This window comes from Telopea speciosissima, chromosome 4 (assembly GCF_018873765.1).
Source record: "Telopea speciosissima isolate NSW1024214 ecotype Mountain lineage chromosome 4, Tspe_v1, whole genome shotgun sequence".
Taxonomy (NCBI): Eukaryota; Viridiplantae; Streptophyta; class Magnoliopsida; order Proteales; family Proteaceae; genus Telopea; species Telopea speciosissima.
In genome coordinates, this window is record NC_057919.1 from 13,305,749 (window position 1) to 13,314,635 (window position 8,887).

Below are 8,887 nucleotides of genomic sequence, written 5' to 3' on the forward strand. Positions count from 1 at the left end.
GAACAACTGAAACTGTTTGAAGCATTCAGAAACGTCTATCTGATTGCAAGCTACTATGTTTTACAATTACAATGGAAGTGGACGGGTATGATCCTTGGTTACCAGGCACCCCAGATCACAAGATTCCTGAATCTGTGGCAAGAAGACCATTCCAATCCAGAGTTACTGATCTTGTCCATTGTAATTAAGGTCTTAAAAGTATGAAGTTATTCACATGGCCATTTTTATGACAAACTCATTCGTTTGTGCTCAAAGAATGGTAATCTCACAAAAAAAACAAGCCTGTATAGCAGTTTTAGAGATGAAGGTCTATCTATATGATCCATTCCCTTGGAAACAGTTTGGAAGTAGCCTGTTCAACTAAAATTCAAGGTTTTTCTTTGGAAATGCTTGCACTACACCATTCCGACAGGATCACTTACTAGCTAATTCAATGATAAAATACAATCTGTATGCCCCCCCTTTGTCACTCTTGCTATGAAACAGTTTGGCATGCCATTCTGTCATGCGATACGGTGAAAAGAGAGTCTGGGTAAGTTATTAAACTCAGGATTGGGATCCGGATTGGCTCCAGCCGATTACAATTCCGACTCAACCCAGAAATGGCCGGCATCGGTAGGAAATTAGCCAATTTAGACTAAACCGTAGAAACTCAGTATGATCGACTGGATTCTGGATCAGGTTTGACTGATTCGACCGATCTGATTCCTTCTTAAAACCCTAGGACAAGCACGAGTTGCATATTCAATTTAGAAGCCCCGAAATGACCTCGTTTTGAAACAGAACCCTTAGAACCCAAGCAAAATCTTTTCACTCTTCAATTAAGTGGGAGTATTGAAATATACCAGGCTAACTCTCATCCATTGGCCAAAGAGCACACTTATCCTCAACAACCTCTGCTGCTTAATCCCAGCCTTCGCACCATACATCCCTTGACCACAACCCAAGTATCGAGTAGTTTGAATTCAGAACACATGTAAACACCATTATTCAGACCCAGTTCTAATCATTACTGATACTGCTTTTGATTGTATGAATGGGACGTTCTACTTGGTGTGCATTATATCCCAAAGGACAAAACAAATCAAGCGTGGTTTGGTTCAGGACAGCCTTCCTCCTCTCCAGAGGCCGAGCTACGAGGTATTGAAGATGCTACAAAATTGGTGCTGCAACAAAATGAGAGGCGCTTCTCATTTGAGCTGCGTGGTCATCCTACTTCACAGTGAATCAGGATCGTGTTATTGGTAGAGGGAGTTAAAAATAGTTGAATAGATAAAACCAACTGGAATCAGACTGCTCTGCTCAAGCCTTGCACCTTCTGCATAGAGCAACAAGCAAGCGATTCAATCACCTCATTCCAATTGCAGTGTTAGCTCCACCTTGTCCCCCATGAACCCAACGACGTCGACGAGCCCTCCTCTTCCTCCCATCTTTCTTCTCCTTGACTTTTTCCTTCAAGTCCCTCTCACCTCGTCTTTTATACATCTTGAAGGTAATCTGTCTATCAGCAGCCATCTTCCTCACCTTCTCTGTGATCTCTGCCGCTATCTGTCTATTGTAAAGTTTCTTAAGGCCTCGCATGAGCTTTGCAAAGGTATCCGGCTGAGGCATGACCCCTGCATCCATCATGTCCAAACAGTAGGAACATGCTTCCTTGACGTGCCCATTTGAGAACAATGCATGAATCCAAATGGTCCATGCGTAAACATTGAGATCACAGCCTTTGGTCACAATGCAACTCCAAACATCTTTCGCCATTTCTAGCTTGTCCGCTCTCAACAGTGAATTCAGGAGCTCCTTAAGGGTTCCGTACTGTGGAGCAGATAGAAGACCTCTCCCCACCATCTCCTTGAAGTAAGAACAAGCTTCGAGTAGACAACCTTGCTCAAGAAACCCATGGATCAGGATGGTGAAGGTGTCAAGCCCCGGGCTTATCCCATTGGCTTCCATTTCATTCCAAGCTTTCACACCTTCCTTCACTTCACCCAATTTACAGGCCATGCGGATCACGGTGTTGTAAATGCTGAGATCAGGAGTGCAACCCACCTTCTTCATCTCCTCCACAAGTTCCAAACATTCTTCTAGCTCTTCCTTCTTCTCATGAGCCACCAGAATGTGGAAATAAGTCATCTGGTTTGGATTGCAGCCTTGCTGGATCATAGTATCCAGGAGCTCATAACCCCTATCAATCTTTCCTCGCTTGCAGAATCCGCTTATTAGAGTGGTATAGGTCACCACGTCTGCAACGCATCCACTTCTTCGCATTTCTACAAAGACCCGCATAGCTTCCTCCATTTTTTCTCTGGAACAGAGGGCTTGGATCAAAATTGTGTACGAAGTTGCATTTGGGTCACATCCCTTCCTCCTCATCTCCTGCACGAGGTCAAATGCATCTCCCATTTTCCCAGCCATTGCATACCCACTGAGAAGATTATTGTAGACCACAATGTCCGGCTCGAAACCTGCTTCCCTCATCTGAACCAAAACGTATTTAGCCTCCATGAGTTTCCCTTCTCTGCACCAACCATACAATAGGGAGGTAAAATGCTTGAGATTCGGCGTGAACCGGATTCTCATGTCCTCGAACAGCGAAGCAGCTTGCTTAACACTGCCATTCTTGCACAGGGCGTCGAGCAAACAACCGAAGGCGTGCTCATCGGGCTCACACCCGTACTTGGGCATCTCATCTAAGACTTCAATTGCCTTCTGAACCATCCTAGCGGAGGCAAATCTCCTCATCAAGACAACGAAGACATCGGGCGTGATGAGGTGAGGATTCTCTTTCCTCATCTCTTCGATTAGAGCCCAAACGGCACCGAACTGCCTCATCTTCCCCAAAATCCTGATCATGGACTTATACACTTCGTAGCTATGCCTGTACCCAGGTTGTTTCGACGCCCAGGCGAAGAACCTATACCCTAGGTTCCCGGCATCCCCGCACCGATTCAACACGCGTTCAACCAAACCCGACCTTACAGTAACACCTGATTCTTGAAGCGCAAGTTCCAATTTGGGAACCCTAGAATGAAACTTACGCAGAATTCTGTAAATCTTTTCGACATCACCAGTATATTCATCGGCGGAATTAGACGGATCTGTTCGAAAAACAGGCTTGTTTTCAAGACAAACGAATCCAAACTCTCGCTTTTTATCGGCGGGGATGCTTGAATTCCTTAAGTTGATCGATCTCTGTAAATCATCATCGTTGGCGGTGGATAATGCACGCGAGGTTTGAACAATCTGACATGGGTTGGATTCTGTCGTGATTTGAGGGGAAGAGGAGTGAACGGGGTGAGGCTTCGGTGATTCATAGAATGGTTGAAGTGCAGGTCTGGTAATGAATTTTTCTATTTGAGTGAGGCAATAATAGGGGTTCGAAGAGAGAAGAAGGCGGAACTCGATTCCGAAAAGAAGCCTCGTTGAAGAAATTCTCTGCATTTTCTTCTATGTTCCGCTACAGCTTTTGCTGAGACTGTGTCTGTGAGTGACAAATATCCATCGGCATTTTCTTCTATTTGGGTGTTGTTCTATATGGGGAGCATGCCCCTACGCACGGGACAATAAGGGCTTGCTCGTTGGCATCATGAGAGGCGGGATTTTCTATTTTCACGGGTATAGGACGGTCATTTTGTCCCCCTCTTTGTAGGGCTGTAAACGGATTGGATTCGGCTCGGATAGTGCTATATCCGCATCTGCATCCGATTAGCTATCGGATGGATTCGAATAGTACTAAATGGATACGGATCGGATATTTTATCTGTTTACATGTAAATATAACTTTTTGGATAGCTATAATCTATCTGTATCTGCATCCTTTTAGCTTTCGAATGGATTCGAATAGTGCTAAACGGATACGGACATGGATACGGAAACGGATTTTGGCTATTCATCTACACTCCTACCTCTTTGTGGTGGGTGTCTAGGCATGGATATTACGTCCCTCACATAACTTTCTTCTTTATTTTATTTTCTGTAGGAGAGCATAATCCCTACGCACTTGCGGGGCCAATGAGACTGCACACGCAAGCATCAAGGAGAGATGAAATTTTCACCTTTTCATTGGGAGCGGGAGAGTCATTCGTCCCCTCATTGTGTCTGTCTGGGTGTGGACAATACACTCCCCCTATTGGAATGTCAAATCAACCTAGAATTAATTCTAAGAATGCATACCAAACATAGCCTTAATATCAAATAAGACGTGAAAACATTCGTAACCATATAACGTCATCATAGTGGACCAACCTCTCGTTGCACTGCTTGCTGGAAGAGAAAGAGATCCCGATCCTAATGGCAGTCAGACTTACAATACACTAATACCTAAACGAGCAAATAGGTTAACTGTGCGGAGTGTCCACGACTCCCTTGATAATGATTCACTTGTATTAGTAATAACCTTGGTATGAAACCTAAATTTTTTCTCTTTTTGGGGGGAGAGGATTCTCTGAGTTAACTGTACGGGAATGCACCAGTCAGGGAGCACTTTGGCGGAACTGCAAGCATAGCCCACACTGGTAGTTCAGGGAAGACCTTTTTGTATTTTCTTCATGAAAACGAATCAGCTATCCACATGGGTATGGGTGGGGACAGATCTGAACCATCCATGGGAGTGTGGGACCCACCGTCCCCATGTGGGTAGCAGATCTGAACTCTAAAAACATATATGATAATGGAAAAAGGAAAAAATTCAGAGCAAACAGCATAGATGAGTACACCAATAATTTGCAACAAAACAATATCTTATCTTGGAAAATGGGGAAACCATTTACTTTGAGAAGAGATAGACATTGAGATTCTAACTTCTAACTTCTAACTACCCTGCAGAAAACCTTTTTTCCATAGAGTATATGGGAGCGAGTTTTCCATGTCATCAGTGTCCTGTCACCGGCCCTCTCAGTTCTCAGATGGATTTTTTGTATTGTTTTTTCTCTCCTAACCTGACAATATAGGCCTATATGAATGAAACTGTTTTTTACCCGCCATTGATGTGGATGCGGGCGATTCCAACACTGGGGCCTTGGGGAACTAACTGTCTCTTCCATGCTTCATATGAAATCCGTATGTGAGAACTTTGGCCATTCAAAAAGAGAAGTTGATCCCTTACAGGTGCAGATCCACATACCTAGAGTCAGGTTTGCCAACCTCCATCCACGTAATAGCCGTTTACATTTTCACTGTTTCCACCACGATTCATAGTCTGCTCTTGGAGTCATTTGATTGTGCTTCCAATACTGAAATTTAGAAGGATTGATTCTTAATGAAACATTGAATATTTTTCAATACCTGGAGAAACTTTCTTGGATAAAATTAGATGGTTCAAGCAATTACATGTTTCAGAACTCATCAAAGGAAACACATACATTGCTGCCATTGGCCATCAACTAGAACCATACACTCACACTCCTGGCTGTTTACAGCCAAATGGGCCTAATGAAGTTGTGTTTCTTCATAGAAGAGAATGATTAACATTTCATAGAGAAAAGCATGTCAAGATGAAGAAATAAAATTTCACCGAAGACCATTTTTTTTTTTACCTTAAAGGTTCTTTTTCTTTTCCCTGAACATGTCAATACAGTCCTACAAAAAGCTAGAACACCTAAAATTCATTCCAGGCATTCTTAAGATTAGAATACAGTGGGAATTCCCATTTTAAAGTACACGACCAATATGAATGCCCTTGACATCTTGCTACCCTGTGTAAAAACATAAGAACTACAACTAACTCGGAAGATCTCCACACTTGGGATATTCTATACTCTCCATAACCTCTGCGGCCTTGCATGTTGTTTTATAGTGTCCAGTTTGGTTGCAACGACTACAATGCACAGTATGCTTCTCCCGATTAAGGTCCTCTACACACAGTCGCTTCTTTTCAGGGCGTCCTGGTGGACGCCGAAACTTGGGTGGCGTTACCAATCTACTGTCCTCGTCCACAGGACCCTCACTTGCCTTGCTCCATTCACTTTTATCAGGGACAGGATTTATTGCTTGTGAGTATGTCTCAAGGTAACTGGCCACAGTAAAGCACTTCTCACAAAACTCATAGACATCTTTTTTACAAGAGGCAAGTGCAGCAATAGCATGAGAGCAAGGTAGGCCACAGAGTTGCCACTCACAACACGAACAACATCGGGTTCCAATATTCACAATGTCCGACCTCTCAGTGGAAAGCACCTCAAATTCTACTTCATCTGATCGAAGGACTTGGTAGCCAGAAGCATGGTTGATTGCTTCAGCCATCCTCTGCGCAGCAGATGGGGCAAGTATTGGCATCCAATCTGAGCCCTTTGCACGCCGTTCAATGAACTCGGACATCAATTTGCTGTGAATCTGCTCAATCACCTGAATTATGGGCAGTTCACGAGCTTCAAGAATCCACTTATTGAATTCCTCAATATTTGAAGAGAGATGTCCAAATCGTTTTCCTTTAAAATACGCTACAGCCCAACGGGATGGGGGAATTTGTTGGATCCACTTAGCTGCTTCTGGAGAAACCTCTTCAATTTCTGCCATTCGCTCTTTAAAGCCAATGGTGGTAATGGCATAGGCAGCCTTCCAGAGAAGATGGACAAGCCTTGAGTTCTTAAACTCTTTACCAATGCTTTCACTTAAATGACGCATGCAAAATCCATGAGATGCACTGGGGAATTTCCTTTTTACTGCATCAACAATGCCTTTCTGCCCATCTGATAAGAATGTCAGCTGGGGTATACTCTCAGTGTTCATCTCTAACAGCTTATGAAGCTCTGATAAAAACCACATCCAGCTCTCATCATTTTCTACATCAACAACAGCAAAAGCAAGTGGAAATACCCCACCATTGGCATCAAAACAGGTGGCTGACAATAAGGTACCAAGGTATTTGCTTTTCAGCTGGATGTCACCAAGCCCAATAAGGGGAAGACAGCCATTCACAAACCCATATATAGATGCATAGAAGGAAACAAAAAGCCGTTGAAACCTGTTATCAGCCCCAGTGGTGAAAACCTGTGCAATACTTCCAGGATTTGTCTTCTTTATTTGTTCACAGTATGCAGGAAGGAGGCAATATCCTTCCTCAGAAGAACCATAAATTGCAGCCAGCCCACGTTCCTTGGCCCTCCATGCCTGCTTGTATGGGATGGTGATCCCATATTGTCTATGGATATCCTGCAAAATATCTTTGGGCTTGTAATTCATATTGTCTCGCAGGCGTTCCTCAATAAAATTCACAATCCAATCTACAGAGGCCTGGTGATGGCCATGTTGTGCATTTTTTCCACATGTATGTGTCCCTTCAAGGCTCCTTATAATGAAAGTTGGTACATTAGGAAGCTTCACTGCACGAATACGCCATGGACAACCTTCTGTGGCACACTTTGCAAAATAACGAATCAGATCGCTCTTTATTATCCGAAGCTCAAAATGTTGTGCAATCGCTGCTTCCTTAATTGTTTTCCTGAAAGCCTTGACATCAGGAAACTCCTGACCAACTACAAAATTGTAATTATCCACGTGCTGAGAAATACAGTAGCCTAACTGACAATCCCCTGGATCAACAGTTTCATCTTTTTCCTCCATTATGTAGAACTAGAGTACTAATAAATCTGTCCACCTCTCAAACAGAAGTTGCAAAAAACCATAATAGGTACAAACCACTGCAAGGAAACACATCCAAAGTCAGTTCAAAGAACCAAAAATATAAATGTTACCAAAAGAGCTAGCTTCAACCTGTTGGGTAACAAGGAAAGCACCTTATTGTTGGCATCACATTGTTAAACTATTTCCTATTCCAACCCCACACCCCCTTTCCCCCCCCCCCCCCCAAAAAAAAAAAATGGATATGAAAATATAAGCAGATCCATATATTCATGCAGTTAACTCTCATCAGCTGAGACAGAGGTTTCCACCTCACAGCAGCCGAGACTCATGCTGCAATGGGATCTTCGAGCCCCCAAAAAATTATCAAACATATGTTACGAGAATGCGTTTGATTATCACAGAGAAGTAAGGAACATATCATTGATTATAACACATGTACATGAGCAGTTATCAAAATATGGTTTTTATCCAGCAAAGCCGAACATCTGGTTTCTTAAAATCATAACCTAATGGGCAAAAATTTTCATTTCAAACATGGTACGAAATAGGCGGGTCTTCACAGTGATCAGGAGATTCGGGATGTACTGCCAAGACTAAGAAGAGCTAAAATTCCTTCCCCTACACACTACCAACTTGCAAGGAAATCTCATTTGATACAAAAGGACAATTATGTCAAGAAAAAATCAATTAAGTAGATAGCGAGAGAGTATTGAAAGGAAAGGAAGAACAACAAAAATAGTAAAAGAGATTAACATCCTTTTTAACCGATACACATAGGAGACATCAACATCAACCTTTTTCTCCTTTTCAAATTTAAGGAAATAGGAAAAATAAAACTGAAACCAATACTACCATTCCATACCAAATACCTTTAGAGTTAAATTAAACATAGTTTGGGTGGGGATATCCCGAATCTAATTATAGAACGATCAAATTTATTTATGAGGTTTAACTATCGAAGATGCAGAATGATAATCAGAGTGAGAGACTGAAAATCTTACTTACAGCACATGGAAACAAAATTCAGAGCTAGAGAGTTCGAATCGTCTCATTTTTTTTCTCACGAACCAACCTGAAGATCAGCTTTCAAATGCTCAAAACAGCTCGACTTGCGCAAAATTAAGCGAAACAAAATCAACTAGACACAGGTTTACAAGTGGAAAAGCCATGGATATCTGTGATTGCAGGAAAACAGAGAGAATTTCACCATGTGAAGATAGGTGGAAAAGACGACCAAGGGAAGAGACGATCTCTCTGCAAAGGAGAGAGAAGGGAAAGTTAGAGAGAAATGAACTCCTTTGGCATTTGA

At 42.5% G+C, this 8,887-nt stretch overlaps 2 protein-coding genes across 2 annotated transcripts; both read right to left on the reverse strand.

Moving 5' to 3' along the window:
- Positions 1 to 1,227: 1,227 nt before the first annotated feature.
- Positions 1,228 to 3,486, reverse strand: LOC122660441 (pentatricopeptide repeat-containing protein At3g49730). The gene has a single exon (XM_043855751.1). It carries the CDS (start codon positions 3,436 to 3,438, stop codon positions 1,348 to 1,350), a length of 2,091 nt encoding a protein of 696 aa, XP_043711686.1. The 5' UTR covers positions 3,439 to 3,486; the 3' UTR covers positions 1,228 to 1,347.
- A 2,089-nt stretch (positions 3,487 to 5,575) lies between these two features.
- Positions 5,576 to 8,887, reverse strand: LOC122658942. The gene is made up of 2 exons (XM_043854108.1): positions 8,584 to 8,887; positions 5,576 to 7,634 (listed from the first exon to the last, which is right to left on the reverse strand). Exon 2 carries the CDS (start codon positions 7,555 to 7,557, stop codon positions 5,716 to 5,718), a length of 1,842 nt encoding a protein of 613 aa, XP_043710043.1. The 5' UTR covers positions 7,558 to 7,634; positions 8,584 to 8,887; the 3' UTR covers positions 5,576 to 5,715.

Excerpts from the sequence above, each read along its gene's own strand:
- LOC122658942 (XM_043854108.1), bottom strand. The coding sequence starts at position 7,557 with ATGGAGGAAAAAGATGAAACTGTTGATCCAGGGGATTGTCAGTTAGGC.
- LOC122660441 (XM_043855751.1), bottom strand. The coding sequence starts at position 3,438 with ATGCAGAGAATTTCTTCAACGAGGCTTCTTTTCGGAATCGAGTTCCGC.